Genomic DNA, 22,570 nt, shown 5'->3' with positions numbered 1-22,570 from the left:
ATCTGCAATAGGGCGATGTCCTTAACAGCAACCGATGCAAATCAACATTTTCCAATGCCTTATTAGACTGTCTCCAAGTGATTTATATGGGCACCTAAACCTAAAATAAGTAGCAAGAGATCCAAAATCGACCTCCAACAAACTACCTATATGGGAGACTCATTTTGGGTTGCCTGAGAGGTACGACCCAAATATGAGCATCCTCTCTCTTAGAAACCTATTTGCAAAAATAATTCTCTTTTTGATCATGTTGTTGGAGAAGATGCCGAATGAGTATTGAACCCTTTGCCTGTAGCGCTACCCAAAGGTCGAATGAGTCTTGTATTTTAGGTGTTCTTGTTGAAGGTAGTCTAACCCATGAAAAGGAATGGGTATCCTATTTCTCTAACCCAAAATTCGATAGTACAACAACAATATTACACTACATATGTACAGTAGACTCACAAAAAGATGTTGAACCGATCAACTAGCTATGTGAATTGGTGTCTCTAAGAGTCTCGAACGACCATCTATAATTTAATTATTAGTACTAATGTTTTAAAATATGGTAACAGATTAGAAAGCTAGTGCTAATAATTAACTAAAAATAGTCAATTGAGTGACCGTATTTTAGAAAACTATTACTAATAATTAAATTAAAGAGGATATGTGGAAACCATAAGTACAACAATTTGCACACCCTACACTCAACCGTTTGTCTAGGATCTTAGGTTAGTCGAGATAGTTGTGACAATGAATCAACACTAGTAATAGACATGTTGGAAGGCAGGTAATTAGTGATCCAATTTTTTGAAAATCTTCTCTCTCCTAAAGAACATCTATCTGGTATAGGGTGTTGAATTTCGTTTTGTAAACCAACTTCTCTATTTCTATTTAATTAAGATTCTTGAAGCGAGAAATTGTTTTTTTATATCAAAACAACTAGTTTCAAATTTATTTGGTTGGTTTTTGTGGTTTCTGCCAAGTAAACTAAAGCCCAAAGCCTTGCCAAACAATCCTAAGTTGTCTAATTGAGTATCTCAAAGATCAAATCAAAGGGAAAAATTGAAAAGGTCAAAACTGACTTGCTTAGAGCATCTCCAAGATTTTTTTCTAAAATATACTCTCTAAAAATCATCATTTAAAGAATAAATTTGAGTAAAAATCGCTTTCTATATCTTTGTACCAATAGTTTTTCTATATCATGTGCACAGTCTAAAGAGCCATCTCCGCTCTCTATGTAACGAGAAATTCAGAATAAAATTGTCTATATCTAGATATTAAATAAAGAGACTGTTAGAGTTTTTTTTACTAAAATATCTATTTCTATATATTAATTAGGAAAAATATAGAAAGTCCATTGGAGTTGCTCAACTCCACAGTCAACGTAAGTCAAACATCACCAATCTCAAAGCAACGGCCACGCCGAAGTGGGCGTCAGGGCGAGACAACGTGGACCGTGGTGCCGCCGCGCGCCCGCTGCCCCGCCCCCCCCCCCCCCCCCCCCCCCCCCCCCCCCCCCCCGCCTTCCGCGCGCCCTGCACTGCTGCCTCCAGTATACTGCGGCGGCGAAGCTTCCAGAATTCCTAGCCTAGGGTTTCTCCGGGCAGCCTTCGATGGGGCCTCCCATCTTCCTCCTCTTCCTCGTCCTCACGGCCGTCTCGGTCGTGTCGTCGGCCGCCCGGCGGGAGGCTTTCCGCCGGGACCCAGGGCACCCGCACTGGCACCACGGCGCTTTCCATGACGTCGAGGGCAGCGTCCGCGCCGATGTCCGCCGCATGCTCCACACCCGAGCAGAGGTACTCCCATCTCTTCTCCGCTTCCTCGCCTTCCACACTAAACCTCTCCGCCGGCGCATCCATGGCTCACGTGTACCGGTGCGATCCGCGAATAGGAGCCCAGTTCAACTAGATTCGAGCTGAGTCGGAGCATAGTTCCTCATGACTCTGCTCCCTATGTGGGATCTGCCCTTTGGATTTCATCTCTCCTCGGTGAGATTGACAGCTTTGTTATGAAGTGTGTCGTGCCAATTTATTCAGATTTTTGTCACGTGTACAAGCATAATTACATGATATGACTGTACAAATCCTGGCTGGAAATCTGTAATTGAGGATGGCGGATTACGTTGCTCACCCGAAGTGTTATGGTGTAATCAAGAAGTTGTTACAGTTAAGCTGATCGTTACACCATAACAAAGGACATTAAACTTAGTGTAATCTAAACAACAATCGTTAAGTGTTGTCCTTCCTTTTTTATCTGAAACATGTATGTTATTGCTTTTCTTTTTATAGGTTTTCCATGTTTATTTAACTCACCAGGAATGTTCTTCAGGTTCCATTTCAAGTGCCTCTTGAGGTTAATGTTGTTCTTATTGGTTTCAATGGCGATGGAGGGTATAGATACTCTTTGGATGGGCACAAGCTCGAAGACTTCCTAAAAGTGGGTTTCCCACTTCACAGGCCCTCTTGCTTCGAGACAGGGGAGCCAATTGACATCGAGCATCATATTATGTACAATGTTATAGCGGTAATTCCTCATTTCAGATAATAATGAATTGCTTTTCACAACTGTGTTATCCTATTGTCACCCAGTGCGATTTTTAGGCTGGACAACCGGAGCTGATTTCTCTTGAGAAGTCACTGAAGGAGGCCATGCAACCTGCAGGAACTGCAAGAGATGTAAGCAGGAATATATTATTTTCCTATACAGTGATCATTAACAGTTGTTCATAATTGTCATGATACACTCTCTAACTATTTTGTCCCTCACAGAGTGAATATGGCAGGGAATTGCCTCTATTTGAAGTAGAAGCGACTGCAGTGGAATCGATATTTCAGAGGCTATACTCATTCATTTTTGACATGGAGCCTGGTTATCCTGCAAACGAGATGGATAGGCCTGTTCCTGTTGCGATATTTGTTGTTAATTTTGATAAGGTGAAACCCTGTACCATCTCCCTCTTGATTGTATTGTCTGCTTCCTGTCTGTACTTTGTGCTCTGATGCCTGCATGCAAATTTTAGATTATAGAAAGTGCAGTCCTTCATGGCTATATAGGAGTCAAGATGCAATATCTTGTTTCATCGTCCTGTACTTTATAGGAAACAGTACATGAGAAGTTGAGAAGAAATATACATAATAACAACTTGGATATTTGTAATAAAAAATCCACCAGCGGGAAAATGTATCCTAATAAGAGGCGAAACTCTCACCTTTTACAGATTAAAGTCTATAGTAATTTCCTCCATTGAAACTAATTTGTTCTCCTTAAAGGACATTTAGATAGTCCTTTCAGCTTACTTACTTTCTGTAACATCTGGGAAATAACCAGAGCTGAATCTTACAAGATTTTGATCCGAGCTCCACAATCCTTACTTTACTAAGGAGAAAACTAGTGCTCTTAATCTTCATCTTCCTTTCTTATTCTTTTGAGATTTGTAACTAACATGGTACATATTTTCCTTGGCAGGTTAGAATGGATCCTCGAAACAAAGAAGTTAATCTTGATAGTTTAATGTATGGTACAATTGGTGGACTAACAGAACAAGAACTTAAAAAACAAGAAGCAGAATACATTTACCGTTACCGTTACAATGGCGGTGGGGCAACTCAAGTTTGGCTAAGTTCTGGAAGGTGATAATTGTTCTAATCTGCTACTATTTTGTTACAACTTACAAGTTACAGTGAAGCTCCGCTGCTTCCCTATCAAAAAGCCACATTTTCATTCACCACTAGAAGTGAAGTAAATTAACCCTGTTGTGGCCACATGGTCAGTACAGGAGTGATTCAAAGAGTAATCTCGGGAAAACAAACAAGCGTTACCATTTTGAAGTATTGACTGCTTCACTTCATAACAATCATGAAATTATACTTTTTTTTTCTTTTTTTTTGGACATGTGTCCCTTTTCAAATTCATGATGTGTAGATGTGAACCATCACGCAATCGCACAGTTACATGGTACAATCGCATATCTTTACAAAAATAAAAATGGCTGTATTAGCGCTATAGCTCTTAAGTCTTAACACCATTAATTTGTACTCAGGCTCCTTTTTCATACTTACGCAGCTTCAAGGATAACGCACAAGATTTAATTTGTATCAGTTGTTATTGTTACTTCATATAATTAGTTTGTCTCCTTAACCAGCCATTGTGACCAATGAACTAGGAGACTTGAGTCTTGTAAAATGTTGCACACACTAAATGAGGTGGGGATTATGTCAGGAAGGTGTAGGTATGTATCTTCTTGAAAGAGAAAATTGCATATTTGCCAGCCAAAACAGTGGGCTTCGCAGATTTGCCATGCTAATCGTGGGTTTCGCAAAAATGCCAGCCAAAACATGTGCTTTTTGTTTCCTCTGCCATTTTACCTTTTTTTCTCCTTTTCCTTAATCTCTCCTAAAATTAGCCACGCAGATGGACAAATGTTCCTGGGGCAAATTCACTCTCCTGGAGCCGAATCAACAATCAATTGGTCGTTCACTTCGTCTCCCCACCACTAGAAGGTGACAAGGTGCTGTGGCTCTTCAGGTTCGGGCAGCAGCACGTGGCCTAGGAGGCAGCAGATGTAGCAAGCAGGCAGCATGCCGCCGGTGCCGGGGACACGCTGTGGAATGCCGCGACGTGTGCCCTCTGGTAAGACAAGAGCCTGCTGCTTTTCTCCCGTGACGACCCTACCCAGTGGCTGCGCCACACGCTGATGACATTGGAGAGGGAAACCATGGGCCTCGGTGAGTTCCTGAAGCCGCTCGATCTTGAAACCAGAACCGTCTGATCTATGGATTTTAGGCGGGGGGAAGCATCGGGCGGCGGGGGCGCATAGGCTGGGTGGGGCCGAGCCCGGTGGCCGTTGTTCATAGGGTCGGCAGACAACAATCGTCCAGATGAGCGGCGGGGAGACAAGCCAAAGACTGATTGATCGTCTGATTCGGTTCCGCGAATTTGTTCTAGGGGCAATTTTGTCCTGTGTGGCTGATTTTAGGAGAAATAAAGGGAAAAGAAAAAAAGAGGTAAAATGGCAGAGAAAACAAGAAGCACATGTTTTGACTGGCATTTTTACAAGCCTATAGGAAATCAAATAAAAGGAACGTCTTTTCATTCCCGAAACATCAAATGGAAAAGAACGGGGTGTATTTGTTACTTCTAACATCTCTAGTAGACGTAAGGCTAGTTTGCATCTTTATAATCAGGTTCCACCAAGCACAGTGTGAATCCTTCTCTTTTCTCTCTGATAAGCATAGATATTGTAGCAATTCTATTTTCTTTATATTATCATGGGAAGTTGGAGGGCAAACCTGGCACAGTGCTGAGTCTCTCCACTTTGTCCTGGAGGTCGTGGTTCTAATCAACCTCCTTGCAAAATAAGCAAGGGTAAGGCTAACTAACAATTCCCTACATCCCACCTTGTGTCTAAATAAGAGAGAATTCCTTGTGTGCCATTGAAAAATTGCTCTCCCATCTCTGCCACAAAAAAAGTGTGTTTTCCTCTGGTACCACAATTTAAGTTTCTTTTACCTCAACTACCATTTCCATCTGTTTTTGGTGACTTGGGCGTTACAACGGGAAAAGACCAATTTGCCTCTGTGTGCTGTAGGTTCCTTCTAGATTTTGTTTCCCTTCTACGCCACTCATTGATGAAGCACTGCTGCTGCTTTTCTATGTTATATGTAGCAGCAGGATTGAAAGAAACTACTCCAAATCAACAAGACTACTAGAAATTAGTACTCTTACATTACCAGAAGCTCACCACAAATTCCACAAAAGCTCCTTGGAATAGCATTAGCAGAACAAGCTTAATTACCTTTGATACTTCACCCTGGTTCCCCAAGACCACCATAATTTACTGATCACAACTCCTTTGTACCGAAACAACAAACAAGATCTCAGAAGAAACCGCAGTCTGCAGCTAATCTAATGACATCCAAACCCAACCTAACACTAGAGCCAGTAGTGCTCGTTGTAGCACTGATGATCAGAAATCAAGCAGATGCTAGTGCTACCTCACCACTGTCGTGCCTGTAGACCACAGGTGAGCGGAGCGAGCATTGTGGCCTTGTGGGGACGCCGTCGTTAGGTGGAAGCAGCCATCTCTAGGGATGGGGGCGTGAGAAGCTCCACCATGTGCCCCAGCCTTGTCCGCATCGGGGCCTCCCATTTACCCATCCGGGAGTGCTTCCTCCTGGCTGCGTCCGGAAGAGCAGGCGGCAGGGGCTAGGAGGTGCTGACCAGGATCGGCAGGGAGATGCACTCCATGGCGACCACACCGGGGCGTGGATGGAGAAGAGGGAACTGATGGGTCAGTCGTGCCAGCGGCGGTGCCTGATGGCAGCGCGGTGGCGTTGAGGGGGCCGGCGGCGCGGACGCATGGGCTCCCCTGACCTGAGCGCTCCATTGACCTGAATGCTCTGACTGGCGTCCGACGGAAATGGAATCTATTAGCAACCTACAGCACACAGCAGTAAATTTGTCTTTTGCCATCCAATTAAGTCCAAGTCAGCAAAAACAAACGGTAGTGGTCTGGAGATAGAAAAAACTTGAATTGTGGTACCGGAGGGAAACACACTTTTGATTGCAGAGATGGGGGAGCAACTTTTTTTTGGTGGCACACAGGGAATCCTCTCTCAAAATAAGCACAGGGTACACCCCCTTTACATTATCATGGGAACTTCTGGCCTTTAAAGGGAAGGTGTCAAGGTGATAAGTTTAGTCTTGCCAATTGCGTGATCGGTTTGCAGCTATATCCACACCCCACCTTGTAGTCATTCCCATCAGTGTACTCAGCTATGTAGCGGAGATAATATTTAGATGATTGTTTTCCGTGATTACTTTATAAAGTCATGTATTTTGCATATTTAACTGCCTGTAAAACTAGCTGAAATTCAGATTTATTTTGTGTTATTTGGTTGTTACCATGTGCCAACGATTATAACGGATAGGTAAACCGAGACACTCAGAACTGTGCACAGAGAGGAGGAAGCGATGACGGTTTCCACTAATACGGGATAAGGTCGAGATTTGAACAAGGAAAAAAAATTGACACGGGTTTTATGATTTGTTTACTTGCATGCCATAGATAATTTCACGTGTATGACATTGTCCATAAGGAATGCTTATGTAGAGCTGTCGTACCAGACCATTATTCATTGCACTTTGGAGTTGTTTTCTTTTATGATGCACTTCAGTTGCTCAAGCAGCTTTAAGTTATTTGTGCTCTAAACTCCCACTGGATTGGCCTCTGCAGATTTGTTGTAATAGATCTTTCAGCAGGCCCTTGTACATATGGGAAAATAGAAACTGAAGAAGGCAGTGTCAGCTATAGGTCAATGCCGCGGCTATCACAAATAATCTTCCCAAGAGGACTTGCTGCCCCAAGTGCTAGTTCAACGCAAGATATTTTCATTGGGCAGCTTGGAGGTTTAATTTCAACTACCATTGAGCATGTGATAGCTCCTGATATAAGGTATTTTCAGAAAGTAGAAATACCTCGCTTCATTCAAAGTTTCTTCATTATTTGAGGAATGACTGAAACTGTTAGAATATTTTATCTTGATCGGATGAAGTATTCACAGCAAGCAGTTGGTTATTTGTATTGTTCACTTCTCAGCGTTTTTATTGGAAACATGTGATGGTCCCAAGTACTAAAGAATTTTCATATTATGCTACCTTGGTACCTGTGTATGGCCAATCGTCTTTAGTTCCTCATGCATATCTTTGTCTGTTAACGTGCAGGCTAACTAGGTCACTCTATCTTGTATGATTGTATTAAATGTCTAACAACTTATCACCTAACCTAATGAATTACAGATTGGCGTTTTATATTTGTCGTTTATTCCATCAATGCCGCTAACTTTGCAAAAAAGGACAACAAATGATAGCTAACTTTGCAAATAAGGACAAAAAATGAACAAGTTATAGATGAATTACAACTTATGCTAACTCAAGGCATTTCTAGATTATGTTGGTCACATGCGATACATGATATCTAGCATTCTAGCTCAACCTATGTTTTAGAGGTCATGATTTTTTTTTTAATTATTCTAATTTACCCTTTTTTTGCATTCAAGATTCGAAACTGTTGACATGGCAGTGAGGTTGCTTGTACCTATTATTGTGCTACAGAACCACAATAGGTACAACATTCTTCAAGAAGGCCATAACTATAGCATAGATGTTCAAGCTATAGAAAGGGAGGTTAGTTGACTTTTCTTGTATGATTTTTTATGTTTCTGAAGCTACATGGGTTCATGGTTGCCTTGCCAGTGTACTAGTTAAGACTAACGACTATTTATTTGGGACATCAAAACTAGTCCTGAATAGGGAACACAGTTGCTCTGCTAGCACAACTTGCAATTAGTGTTAATTCCAGCATAGTTTACTATCAATCAACTTTGCTGCTTCAAATCCATATCCGAACAGTTTTTCATCATCAATACGACTTACCAGTTACAAGGAACAATGTTTTGTGGCAAATGCAACAAATTGTTAAATTGTTTTCCTCTGTCTATCTAATTGCCATATGCATTATCCTTTAGGAGAGTGTATAGTAACAATCTGTGCTCGAGTTGCTATCTTGTTAAAATTAATCAGATTATGAGCTAGTCTTTGTTGTTGTTGTTGTTGTTTTATGAGCTAGTCTGTCAAATTAGTGCATATTTGGGCCTGTTTGGTAGAGCTTCACTCCGTGATCCTTGGATCCAGCTCCTTGATTTTGTTGGAGTGATTCTAGTTGATTCTTTGGGGTGGGGGGCAAGGTGGGGAGCAGGTGAGAATGGAGCAGTTTTTACCTCCCACCGCTTCCAGTGTAAATGGAGATGTGATTATTTTCTGCTCCCCACCAGAATCTGTGCGGGATTTTACTGTTTGATTGAGGAGTGATTCTCATGGTGAATCTGCTCCAAGGAGCGCTGCCAAACGGCCCCTTAGCTGAAAAAGAATACCAGTACAATTAGATGGCTTAACCTATGTCTACGCGACATATCCTGGACAAATTATGTTTTGGTTGGTTTTGTACAGCAAAGAACCACATATGGTTTGTTGATTAGGATCCATATAGTATATATAATCTATTTTCTTTCAACTTGTGACCTGGATTATTACATGCCATTATGCATCCTCCAAATTTTCTTAGAAGTTCACATTTTTCAGGTTAAAAAGATGGTCCACCCTGGTCAGGAGGTAATAATAATTTCTGGTTCGCATGCGCTGCACCAGCATGAAAAGTTAGCTGTTGCAGTTTCCAAAGCAACACGTAGCCATTCTCTTCATGAAACAAAGAGTGATGGCCGATTTCATGTCCGTACCAAAACTTACCTGGATGGAGCAATACTTAAAGAGGTCTGTTGGATTTTGGCTTTATCCAAGTGATCATGTTTGAACTGCAGAAGAAATTTGCAATCGTTGCTAGTGCACATACCTGCAGGTTTTGTATGTTTTCTGTATGCTTAAACAAAATGGACACTTCTGGCAGTCTTTATATTTTTTACACTGTCCAATTTTCACATTTTGCATATATTAATGTCTAAATGAGAATTTGACACACATAGAAGTAGGCTTGGATTTACGTTAAAAAAAAAGTAGGCTTGTATTCACCTGACCTGCCATCTGTCATATAGCTGTTTAATCATGCCTTAAGGATAAACAAGCACAATTGTATGATTCATAATCTTCATCTCCTGATTATATACTTTTGTGATGGGAAAGGATTGGATCAAGTGCAAATAACAGACATGTTCTCACCAAATGTAAAAGGCCATCATCAAATGGATGTGTTACTGAGTTTCTTGAAGTAAAACTCAGTTTCAAGATGGTGCAGAGTAGGAGAATTATAAAGATCCGTCTAAATTTCCTGTTGTCTTAAATTTTGAATGCAGCATTGCAATGATGTGCTCTCGACATGTACAGGAAATGGAGCGGTCTGCTGATGTGCTGTCTGCTGGTTTATTAGAAGTTGCAAATCCTTCTCTCTCAAGTAGATTCTTCCTAAAGCAGGTGCATAATATGTTCTGTCTGATATATCCTGCAAACTAGCATCTGTTTCATGAGCCTCTATACTAAATATTTTTCTACTTTTATTTATATGAGTGGTCTTATGGATTTTTTATTGTGATTTTTTGGCATTGGCTACAGCATTGGACCGATGGAGAAGATGATGTAAAAGATTCTATTAAGCACAAGCCCTTGTGGGAATCTTACATGCCCAAAAATAAGAAAGAAAGGAGAGGAACTGGAAAGAAGAAACATGGAAGTCTGTACAGAACTTATGGGACCAGAGTGATCCCAGTGTAAGCTTTACTTGCATGGGCAGGCGCCTCTTCCTCCCTCTATCTCTCCATCTCTAGTAGAACATGGTTACAAAATCAATCTATCATGCCTCAAAATTTAATTCTGATAATGATCTAAAATTTGACCCTTTTTCTTAATAACCCTTCAGTTTTGTATTATCACTGACCGATGTCGATGCTGAACTTCTCATGGAAGAGGAAAGTCTTGTTTGGGCAAGTAAAGATGTTGTTATTGTGCTTGAGCATAACAATGAAAAGATTCCTCTAAGGTATTTTTTGTGTTTCTGTCAGGCAAAGATATTCCATGAATTCTTGTATGTACTGCATTGCTCAAGTTGCTTCTATATTTAATTCTTTATATCATCCATTTGCTGTCACAGCTATGTGTCAGAAACGACTAGGCAGTTTGCTCTTCCATCTCTCGCACAGCGCCACATCTTGGCTGGTCTGGCGTCAGCAGTTGGCGGTCTGAGTGCACCATATGAAAGGGCATCACGTATTCATGAAAGACATGTAGTGAACTGGCTGTGGGCTGCAGGCTGTCACCCATTTGGACCATTCTCAAACTCCTCCCAGATCAGTCAAATTCTCCAGGATGTAGCACTGGTAATGTTATCAGCAATAAATTTTCATTTCTATGAAATGTACAATGAGTAGGCAGGGAGTGAGGGAGGTCAATGCTTCCTATGTCGAAGTGAGGCAAAGTAGAAAAGCTGTTCATGCTTCCTATGGTTTGCACAGTGCATAGGTACAAACTGACCAAAAAAAAAAGAGGCCAAACTATGTCCCAATTTCTTGTGTCCGAGTTTTGCCAGTTTCAAATTTTTGGATCAACATAACTTGGCTATGCAATGCATCCAATTATCCAAATCCAAGAAATCTTGGTATTATGCTTACTGCATTAGTCATAACTGTCGTCACATAGTTTTTTAGTTTGTTGATATTTCACTGGCATAAATTGTTTTTTCTGTGCTTTCATATCCACTACCACTATATAACCCATGTTTTAATGTGTGTAGAGAACTACAATTTATGCTCAAGTCGATGCTGCTCTTCGCAAAATAAGAGACACATCAGAGGTCCTACATGCAATTCAGCGTACATTTATTCACCTATTTCCTCAATTGCACAGAAAGTATAACTACTTTCTCTGGTCTGGTGCAGTTTGTCCAATCTTTTGCATCAGAGCATCTTAAGACGCCATTAGGAGAACTTGTGAAAGGTAATAAAAACAAGTCCACCACTGAGTTATGGGTAGAGAAATTCTATAAGAAGGTAACCACTCTGCCGGAGCCTTTCCCCCATGATCTTGTTGAGAAGTTAGAAGAGTACCTGGATGTAAGTATATATCTCATATATTGCATAAGTGTACTTTCATGATGAAAAGATGCATATATATGTTCTGATTTTCCTTATGATGCCCTTGTAGAAACTTGAAGGGCAACTCGTGGACTTGTCTTCCTTACTGTATGACCACCGGCTGGTGGATGCATATCAAAACAGTACCGACATCCTGCAAAGCACTATATTTACACAACAGTATGTTTACACAACAGTACCGACATCCTGCAAAGCACTACTCTTTTGTGCTGTCTTTTTGAAACTCTCTGTTTTCATTCTGTTTCTCTTGACAGGTATGTCGAACGTGTTCTAGCTAACGAGAGAGACAGGATGAAATGCTGTAGCATTGAATATAGTCATCCAAAGCAGTCATCCCAAGCTTTTGTCTATGGAGGGATCCTTCTGTCTGGATTTCTTGTGTATTCACTGGTTATTTTCTTCTCTTCACCTGTTCGCTAATTTTATGTCCAGATGCAGAAAGTCGTGGATGCTTTATGGTAAGCTAAGGTTTGTCTGGGCTGTCAATCTTCATGAGGGAATGATCTAAGTTGTGTTGGATACAGAGGGCTTCGGCACAGTTTGAGTGCAATTTTTCGATACACAAGCAGTCAGACGGCTGATATATGTAACTGGGTCATTTGTCCGTGATAAGCTATAGTCGATTTCACATAAGATATGGTGCAGGCTATGAAAATATGAAATAGTTTCCCCTCATTTTGCAACTTGTTACTGCACATAACATTACTGACAGAAACCCGTTTGTTAATAAAACCCCCCAGCTTCTTGAGGGCTAGCCAGCAGACATGTTGTGGCCTTGGAGTTGTGCAAGGGCAAGTAGTCGCTTTATTTCATGGCAACATTTCTGAAAAAATTATGCTCCATGGTTCGTGTATTTTTTTCACCTTTCAAAAATTGCCTGAAACTTGTCTAATTTTCTTTGACTCAATTCGTAGAAAGCTCATCTTGAAGGGTATGAAAGTCGCTTCATTGTAATCTATACTTTTTGGGAACTCCGTGGTTGCAGGTGTAAAAACCTTCTAAATGTGAACTTTCAGCTCGCAAACTCGGTTTGAAGACTTAGCTGTGATCCGGTTTTGTGCTGTTTCGAATTATGTAACTTTCAATGTTCTTGACTTTCTCATGTATTTCGGGCCTGTTGGCAGCGGCTGCGGCTTGAAACCGCAGCGAACAGGCTTTTCATTCTCTGAACATGTGAGAACTGAGAAGTGAGCCAGATGGTGAACATCCACCGCGGATTCGTCGAATCCGGCGATGAGACACCGGATCAAGCTCGAGGATCAGCAATTGTGAGTCTCTGACCTAGTACTTGACGTAGCTAGTGTGGAATAACCACAATCGAACTCCCCGCTACCTAACTTGAGCTCCATATCATCAAGCCCAAGCTTCCTGGCCCCAAGAATGAGCTCCCCGTGGGCTAGCCGGCACAACTTAGCGAGACATGGACGATGGATCTAGGCGTGGATTCAGGCACAACTTCGTGAGACATGGACGATGGATCTAGGCATGGATTCATGCGATGCCACTAAACGGCGAACGTTCATTCAAAGTGAACCTAGCAATCAATTCTCCGACCATACTAGTTGCCTTAATAAGAAAGCATTTATTCCTACCTGACACCATTTTAGAATAGTATACTATTCTCTTTCTCTTTCAAATTTCAAAGATTTCAGGCGGATGTTGCGCGCGTTTTTTTTTCTCTCTTTTCTTGCGCAGCCGCACGAGCGACGCTAGTTTCACTTTCATATTTTCTTTTTTTTTTCTAAGAACCGCACGCATAACTTAGAAAACTGAGTTACGCAGCATAACTTGCAGGATTAACTTAACAGTTCTAAGTTATACAACATTTCTTTTTGCGCAAAATTTACATTTTTAAAACAGCTACGAGAATAACATTCTCTTTAGGTTTCATTAGCATTTTTTTCTTTTCAGAAACTAAATCATTCGGGAACATGAGAATAGGGTTAAAAAAAGAGTGGGGGAGCAAAATAAAAGTAACTTTTATAACCAATAAAACACAACAAATTCCATAATATGATGCAAACTTGCAAACACCAGATAAATAATAACATTCATAACTTCTGCAACTATGATAGTCTCAGCATCTCTGTAGCTATGACATTAAGCATATATGTGTCTTCAATTGGAACATCTGCAAAATATTTAATATTTAAAATAACAAATAAAAAACAAAGTTCACAACAAGGAAAAACATAAGTTAGTAGGGAAAGTAAGATGACTATATAACATAGACACGAAAACACAAGTATAAGATACATAACTCTTTTCAGTAAGTTAATCACATAAATTAGGTACCATACATATGAAAACACAAATTAGGTACATAACTCTCTACAATAAAGTAAATCAAAAAAGTTATATAGCATACACATGAAAACACAAGTTAGAAACTTAACTCTGTAGCATAAGTTAATCAACTAAGTTAAATAACACACTCATGAAAACAAAAAAAAACAAATAACTCTGTTATTTAACATAGCACCACAAAAAAATAACTATATAGAACAAATGTATAGAGCAAATTAACAAGCACAAATGATTGAAAAAAACTCATAAAAAAGAAACTATTTCAATAGCAATGAATGTAATAAGTTAAGTAGAAAAATTATACTTGTTATACCTGGTTGATGCGGAATTTGAAAGGTTTATACCCTGATGACAAGTTTAACAAGGAGCAAAGATAAGGATTCCATCAAACACAAAAATCATAGGTACAAATATGAAATCTTCCATGTTGCTTAGCAATGTCCTAATCAAATGATCACAGTTTTAAATATAACTTGAGCAATTTAAAAAATTCAGAGTATAATGACTAGTTTTAATACATTTAGCACAAAGTAATACCTCTTTAAAATAAAGGTTAGTCTGTCCGTCATAAGATTTAAGTAATTCAAGAACAAATACTCCACTATCATTTCTGCAAAAAAAATGAATAATGATTTTTTTGTTTGAAATGTTAATTTTTTAAAGGTTGAACAAATGATACTCATTTTGCAAAAATCAGTGAAGAAGTCAAAAGAAACGTACTGGTTACTTGAATTGGACACACTAGCAAAAGCAATGCCCATCCTATAAACATTAACTCTTCTCGATACTAAATATGAACACTTACACTATGCGAAAGTTACTGACAATTACAAGAGCATCTTCTTTGACAATATTGAAGTCCTTAAAAGGATACATGACTTCAAATCTTTTTTCCCTAAAGTTTGCAATCACAACATACTAATATCTATTCTTGCAAGCTGGGACAAAAACCTTTAGACAAAAACAAACAAATTTTATGAATTCCAATATGGAATAAACATGACAAAATCCATTCATAAAACATAACATTTCTCCTCATTTTTAAACAGAAAAGGACATGTATATCACAAAGCCACACATAAAGATAATATGGAATGAATTTAATTAACAAAACTTACAAGGTCGGCATTGTCTAGATTGTATCCAATGCATCTTTTTGAGAAGTGATGAAAAATAGCAGTTGGAACAAGTTCGGCATCTTGAAGTTGAACCTGACAAATATGCATATAAGGTTTAACAAAAACATATCGAAAAGCCATTATCACAATGCCTAATTAAGTATCCATTTGAAAACATTAAGTTAGACATATAAGTTGCTAACAAAACTTAAGCACATAATTTAGTAAAACAAAGTTCAACACGTAAGTTAATAACTGCAAGTTATGTACAAATATAATATAATAAACCAAATAACTTATGTGCTAAAAATTTAGACAAACATTAATAGCTACAACTTATGTGCAGAAAGTTAGAGATAAAAGTTATGTGCATAAAGTTAGACATGAGCAGAAAGTTAGATATAAAAAGTTAGACATAAAGTTAATATCTACAAGTTATGTGCACAATGGTAGACATAAAAAGTTTAACAAAAATTTACAACTTATTACAGAAACTACCGCATAGTAACTACAATATATAAGTTACATGTATATAATTTAATAAGCCAAGTTCAATATAAGGAAATATTAGCACAGTTCCAAAAATAGTACAGTCTTTTAATCTACAAGATGAACAACACATAATTAAACTACAATCCAGAAATAACTCACAAAGAGAGGAAAAGGAAACTAGAAAGTCAACATTTGTATTATAAACATTACCTCCATCTTTTTAAAATATGAGTAATGTAACATATACTTATTAACAAAATCATCAGTCCAAGCATCAATATGAGGTATTGTTTGTGGAACAATATTCATCTCTGAACCCAAGTAATCAAAGTAGGCAATCTGCATGAAAAAATAATAACAAAGTTATAACAGAGACATGCAAATCACAATACGAGTAAAAATTGTCTAAAAACAATTCACTAGCAAGCAGTGCACAATTTAACTAGAAAATAAAAGCTACATGTGATCACTATAAAGAAATATTTAGAAATAGGACAAAAATACAGCCAGACAAGGTCGATTTGTTACAAGTACTCCGTTTACCCATGGACAGTTGGAATTTACAAAACCTGACATGAAACTTCAGAAATTCATATCTACGGTTGTAGACAACAAAAAATATAGTTCTTTAGTAATTTGGAAAGCTTAAGAAAAACATTACAACTTCCTAGTTATCAACATGTGCTAGTTTTGAAGTTAACATGGTCGAAAAAGACAAAAGTCCAGAACTGCATAGCACACCGTCAAAACTTGGCAGTGAATTTCGAAAAATCATATCTCCCAAACATGATAGGATAAAATAATGAAATTTTAGGACAAGAAAGGTATATAATTTCTCTACAACTTTTGTATTACCAACTTTGACAAAAAAAGGTTATTTACATACACCCAATGTTTTCTTCACTAGAACTGTACAAGCAGGAAAAAATTCAGCTTTTTCATATGTCAAATGCTCTTCACATATAAGACTTGGTTCTATACCAAAAGCACATACTTTTAGTCACACAGCCCCAAAACACTCATAATCATACAAGTGAATTATGGTCTCAAAAACACTTCTAATCATACAAGAAAATAAAAAACATTCACTACTTTCTGCAGCACAGATGAACTAGTCCTATGGTTTAAGAAAGAAACCTTGTTCTTTAAAATAAATAAAAACTAAGATTCCACCTAGATTGATATTACCCAAAGAAATAATGAACAATGACATATAAAAAAAGACTGAAACTACACTAAATCAGATCTTGACATAACAATACTCTAGATTGGTAATATACTCTAACCACTCCCTCGATTAGTAATGTACATATAATATTCGTGTTTGATTGAGCATTCCCATCAACAGCCTATCTATTCAGCTTTCTGGCTGCTCAGTAAAGTTGGTCATCCTCCAATGATTAATACTGAAAACATTGTGCTCACACAGACCGGAGAAAGCTTACCCAACATTAAAGGCAAAAATACATAAGTGGCTGGTTAATAGTTTAAAGATTAATCCACAATGCATGTCCATCCTGGGGGGCACTCCTATATGACATGAAAATTTTAAAAACTCCTTATCAACGAATCTGAAGATGTAGGCAATATGTCCTACACTAATAATCACAATTTTAAATAGAACTTGAGAAGCAACCAAATTTCAGATTATAATAAATAATTTACAATACTTAAAATATGTAATAAATTTTGCACAAAGTAATACCTTTTTGAAATAAAGGTGAGTCTAGCCATAATAAGATTTAAAGAATTGAAGAACAAATACTCCACTGTCATTTCTGAAAAAATAATGAATTTTTTGAAATGTTAATCTTTTAAAGGTTCAACAAATGATATGAATTTTCCAAAATTTGGACAAGAAGTCAAAGAACCATACTGGCTAGTTGAATTGGACACAATACCAAAAGCAATGCTAATATTGTAAACATCAACTCTTCTCGACATTGAATATGAACACTTTGAAAGAACCACTATAACACCCTAAAATTTGTACTTTTGAAAATAGGATTAAAATGATTTATTTATGAATTTATGTGCTCATGAAAACATAGGAAAAATAAAAAATTTCCTTAATTTAAAATTTATCATAAGGTAGCAACATGTTTGTGCATTCATGCTGATGCATATTTTTTTTGTGATACTTGGGTTGATCAAAATTTCAAAAGAATTTGAATTTGATTAGAATTTGTATTTGAAAATAAAAAATTTAGAAAACCTCTCTTCCTCTCTCTCCCTCCCTCTCTGGCTTTCAGCCCGAGCAGCTCAACCGTGGTCATCTCCCTCTCGTGGCCCAATCTTCCCTTCCTCTAATTCTCTCTCGGCCCAAGCCATGGCCTAGCCCACAGCTGTAGCAGCAGAAGCCGCCGCGCACGCTCCTCTTCCGCTCCCTCTCACGCCGACAACCCGGCCCTGCCTTGTCTGTCCCTTCTTCCTCCTCTCGTCACCAGTGCGGACATTGCCGAGTCCGTGTCCTTCCCCGCTCCATCTCCTCGCCTTGGCTTGCGCCTCAAGCTGTTGAGCCCCCATAAATAACGCCCCAAGCTGCTCCGCCCTCGGCTAGCCCTACCCCGAGCTCTCAAGCGCCGCCGCAACCCTAGAACACCTCCACCGCATGCAATTTCGCCACGACCATACCCCATCATCGCTCTAAACCGCTCCCCGACCTTCACATCCCGATAAGGAAGCTCCCGGTGCTTTGCTTTTGCCCTCTCTTCCTCCTTCTCCATCCGCGCGCCATCGCCGAACCAAGTCGAGCCGCAAGATAGCGCATGTCGCCGTATCTGTTCATCCCCTGCTTCAACTAATACTCCCATCGAGTTCGTCGTAATCTGCTCTATCTTCCCGTGTCATCAGTTGAAGCAGTAACCCATAGGCCTTAACTAGTTACGCCGGCGAGGTCTGAGCATCGTCGACCATGGCGCCACCGTGCTGACCCTGTGCAGATCCCCATCTCCCTTCCTTCTTTCTCCACCATCCAGATCTAATCCAACCGCCCAGATCCATCGATACCCCTTCGCATGGAAGATTTGCTAAAGAGTCCCTTGCTTTTTTTTAATATAGAACCCGCCGTCCCTGCTTTTATTCTAAATAGCCCATGTTCTTTTTATTTATCACACCCGCAGTCCTCAGCCGGTTTAAAATCCGATTTTTATTTATTTTAAATTTGAAAATCAAGTTCCATCTATTTACAAAATTGCCACTATCTTCATTAGGCCATATCTTCTCCATTTTAACTTCGATTTGACCCGTTCAAGTTGCGTTAGATTTGTAATGACATAATCTATGCATTAGTATCAAAGTTTTCCATGTTAAGAGCTCTGAAATTTTATGGTTTAATGCCTAACTTGAATAATGATTATGCAATTGTATTTTTCTAATTAAAAGTAACTTAGGTTTTTCACCTTGGTCAATTATATGATTAGTTTTACCTTGTTTTTCTAAATCAAGTATAATTTGACTAAACTCAATTAAGGTATTTCTCTGAAGTATCTTATACATGTTTTATATAGCTAAAATAAAGCCTATAGTTTCTTTTCGAAGCAAATCTATCGGTAGGTGTATCTTTTTCACCATAGTTCCGATTAGCGTGCTTTTCGCGTCTGTGTGATCGTAGCAACACGTAGATTTGATTTCAAATTCTTTTTCACTAATTGATGTATTGTTCTAATATAGTTATGTTTGAATGCTATGCATGTTTGTTCGGATGCTTGTGTGGTGCTTAATGATCTTGTCTAGTCGGTGAGCTATACGTGATGAATCAAGAAGCAGATCTTTGAAGATTTGGACTAGAAGAAGATCAGAGTTTTAAGGCAAGTATAGCATGGGACCATCCTTGTTACCTATTCACCTTTAATCACTTAATTCATATTGTATGTGTCTACCTTGTTGCCAATAAAGATATCCTAGATATTTGATATCTTGTACCTTGACACCATGGGTGATTATGCATTGGGTAGTATTATGCTAGTGCTCAAGATGAATAACCATGATCTTGTAACTTGACTAATGGTATATGCAATAAACATTAAAAGATGCTTTTTAGCAACATAAAACAAGGGGGCTAGAGCATTGGGCTGTTTTTATGGTGCTCTAAATTCCTCTCCCTAAAGACTTATCTGTAAGTGATCATCTAGGACTTACAATACAACTATGAGGGCTACATGGCTCTAGCTTTATCTCAGTATGAGGACCTTTTCTAGCTTATTAGTGGTTACCTTTATTGGCATAAGAATGGCTTGACGAATCGGGTATAGGATAGCCTCTACTTTTATGTGTATAGCCATGATGGAATTGTGCCATTCGACAGGGGGTTCCTATATCTGTTTGCCAAGTGAATCTAATGGCCCTAACTTGTTAGATGAACCTTTGAAAGGCTTCATAGTGAACCCTGCTGACCTTCCTTAAAGTGGGTCAAGAGATTAGCTACCTTGGGCGAAAGGGTAAATCACGACTCACAGTGAAAGTGTACAACCTCTACAGAGTGTAAAACTGGTATATCAGTCGTGCTCACGGTCATGGGCGGCCTTGGACCCTTACGGAATAGATGATGAACACTGATGATACTGATGATGAAGATGCTCACTAATGATTACTGTTTATGCTATTCATTATTCATGTTTACCTGATCATGAGTTTATGTGGACTTGTGGATAAACTTATTGCCACCCTATTGCTAAAATCATGACTCATTAAAAACTAATCACAGTTAACCAGTATCAACCTTTTGAGCCTCATGAACCCCATGTTATATTTGTTGAGTACGACATGTACTTACACTTGTTTATTTTTATTATTTGGATAAAAATACCGGATGGGTACCAGATTGCTAGTCTGGAGAAGTTAGGCGTGTGATCAACCAGTCGTCTCTGTGGATTGGAGTCTTCACTCGAAGATCGGAGTTGTCTTTCCATTGTTTGTTGTCTAAGCTTATTTTCTTTATACTAAGTACGTTATATATTGAGCATTGCCTTTTGATATCACCCTTATTTGTAGCTATATGTGAGGTTTGACTTCCTGGGCTCACATATGGTGCGTATCTGGTTTTGTTCTTGAAACCGGGTGCAACAACCACCAACTGTTCTATTAGTGTCAATTGACATATTTGCAAAACCTTAGGTATATGCAAAATGAATGTCAGCATCTTCATGCTCTTTGGAAGATCCACCAGATTGGGATTGTTGAAGAATAGACATAAAAGAATTGACCAATGCACACGATTGACTGACAAGGACTAGCTCAACAGATGAAATATACTGCTTGAATGGATCTCTGAAGAAAGTTTGGCACAAGTTTCTCACATTCGATAACACCTGATTAACAAAAAAAAGAGAGAAGCTACTCAACATCAAATTCAACAACTAAAATCTCTACAGTGCATGGAAGATCCAGTCTACTGGCTTATTCATATGACTTACACTATTAAGTTAAGAACATGCCAAAATCTCTACAATGTATGGAAGATATAGCAGCAATTCTACCTCTGGAGACATCAACTAAATAATAAAAATTCTCTAACAATAATTTACTAGCAAACAGTGCACAATTTAACTAGGTAATAAAAAGCACGTGTGATGACTAAAAAGAAATACTTACAAATAGGACGAAAATGAAACTAGACGTCACTTTCCCACAAGTATTGCCTCTAGCCGCATATTTCAGACAACTCATCATTGCATCACACCAATCATAAGTTTTCATCTTTCTCACTACACGGATTGTCTCATAGTAATGACAAGTTAGAATGATAAGTTAAACATACTAACTTGCAAAAAAAATTAAACATATAAGTTAGAATGGCAAGTTGAACATACTAACTTGCAAACAAAACTTAAACATATAATTTAGAATGGCAAGTTGAACATACTAACTTGTATTGAACTAACTACAATACACAAGTTATATGCATATAATTTAATAAACCAAGTTCCATATACAGGTTACATGCATATGATTTAACAGACCAAAACATCACTCACTAAAGATTCAGTTGTGTCGTCCCCACTGTCATTGTCACTCCCATCTTCATCTATGGTGTTATGAGCAGAGCTATGATCACCACTTCCAGAAGAATGATTTTCTTAAATAAAACAACATAGTTAGCTACGCAAACTAATTAACTAAAAACTGATACAAAGCATATCTGATCGATACTTGAACTAAACTAAACTGAGAAAGAAATTGGCAAACAAGACAAACATTTTTCATCATTCTGGAAGACTCCAACTCATCCATTGATATGGAATTTGCTGCATCAGAAGCACTATCTCCCTGATCAGCCATCTGAAACGAAATGTACTTCATAAAAAAATTAGAATCACTAATAAATAAGCTAGCAACGCAAACAAGTCCAACCAAAAATTCTAGCAGCAAATGGATTGAGAACTAAATCATAAGTAATCACAACCAGTACTTAGGTTTATAGAATCATATATGAGACCATCCAGCAGTATTAGAACAAAACAACAAATCTATTCAATTCTACATGCAACTCAATCGATGTTTATTGATCGGTTCTCAAATTTGGGGAAACACCAATGTGTGTTTCTACTGAATCTTCAATTGCACACATATGCTCCTCTAATTTTGTAGCACATCGCCGGATTTGGTAGCGGCGCGGCAGCAGGTGCAAAAGGCAGCAAAAGGTGGATATGGTCGCTAACCTACAGCTTCTCGAGGTGGAGGCAGGAGCGGAGGACAGCCTCGATTCCCTTGACTCCGGAGGCACAAGAGCCGAAGGAGAGCTTGCAGAGGTTAATGGCCACGGCGGCGAGCACGGTGATCCCATCGTCAGTGACCGCACGCAGGGAGTGGAGTTTGAGGCACTAAAGGCCTGGGCAGAGGCGGTTAGCAACTTGTGCGAGGGCTAGATCGTCGACGCTCTCGGCGCGGCGGTCACACTTTAGCGTGAGCTTAGAGACGGTGGGGAAGCGTGTGAGGAGGCGAGGGAGGATGGAGTCAACGAGCAACGGTGCCCTAGCATCGAGCATGAGGCGGAGGTGGGAGGTGGCCTCTATGGCT

The 22,570-nt window shown here is 39.0% G+C and overlaps 1 protein-coding gene across 1 annotated transcript; it reads left to right on the top strand.

The window, feature by feature from the left end:
- The first annotated feature begins 1,489 nt into the window (after positions 1-1,489).
- LOC136500177 (uncharacterized) lies at positions 1,490-12,311 on the top strand. Its single transcript, XM_066495560.1, has 16 exons — positions 1,490-1,778; positions 2,311-2,505; positions 2,583-2,657; positions 2,751-2,915; positions 3,448-3,611; positions 7,217-7,435; positions 8,040-8,166; positions 9,121-9,309; positions 9,877-9,963; positions 10,102-10,256; positions 10,406-10,525; positions 10,637-10,862; positions 11,276-11,335; positions 11,421-11,594; positions 11,686-11,795; positions 11,891-12,311. Exons 1-16 carry the CDS (start codon positions 1,596-1,598, stop codon positions 12,054-12,056), a joined length of 2,415 nt encoding a protein of 804 aa, XP_066351657.1. The 5' UTR covers positions 1,490-1,595; the 3' UTR covers positions 12,057-12,311.
- Positions 12,312-22,570: the final 10,259 nt, after the last annotated feature.

Source organism: Miscanthus floridulus, chromosome 1 (genome assembly GCF_019320115.1).
Source record: "Miscanthus floridulus cultivar M001 chromosome 1, ASM1932011v1, whole genome shotgun sequence".
Classification (NCBI taxonomy): Eukaryota; Viridiplantae; Streptophyta; class Magnoliopsida; order Poales; family Poaceae; genus Miscanthus; species Miscanthus floridulus.
This window is presented reverse-complemented; position numbering and strand designations above follow the sequence as displayed.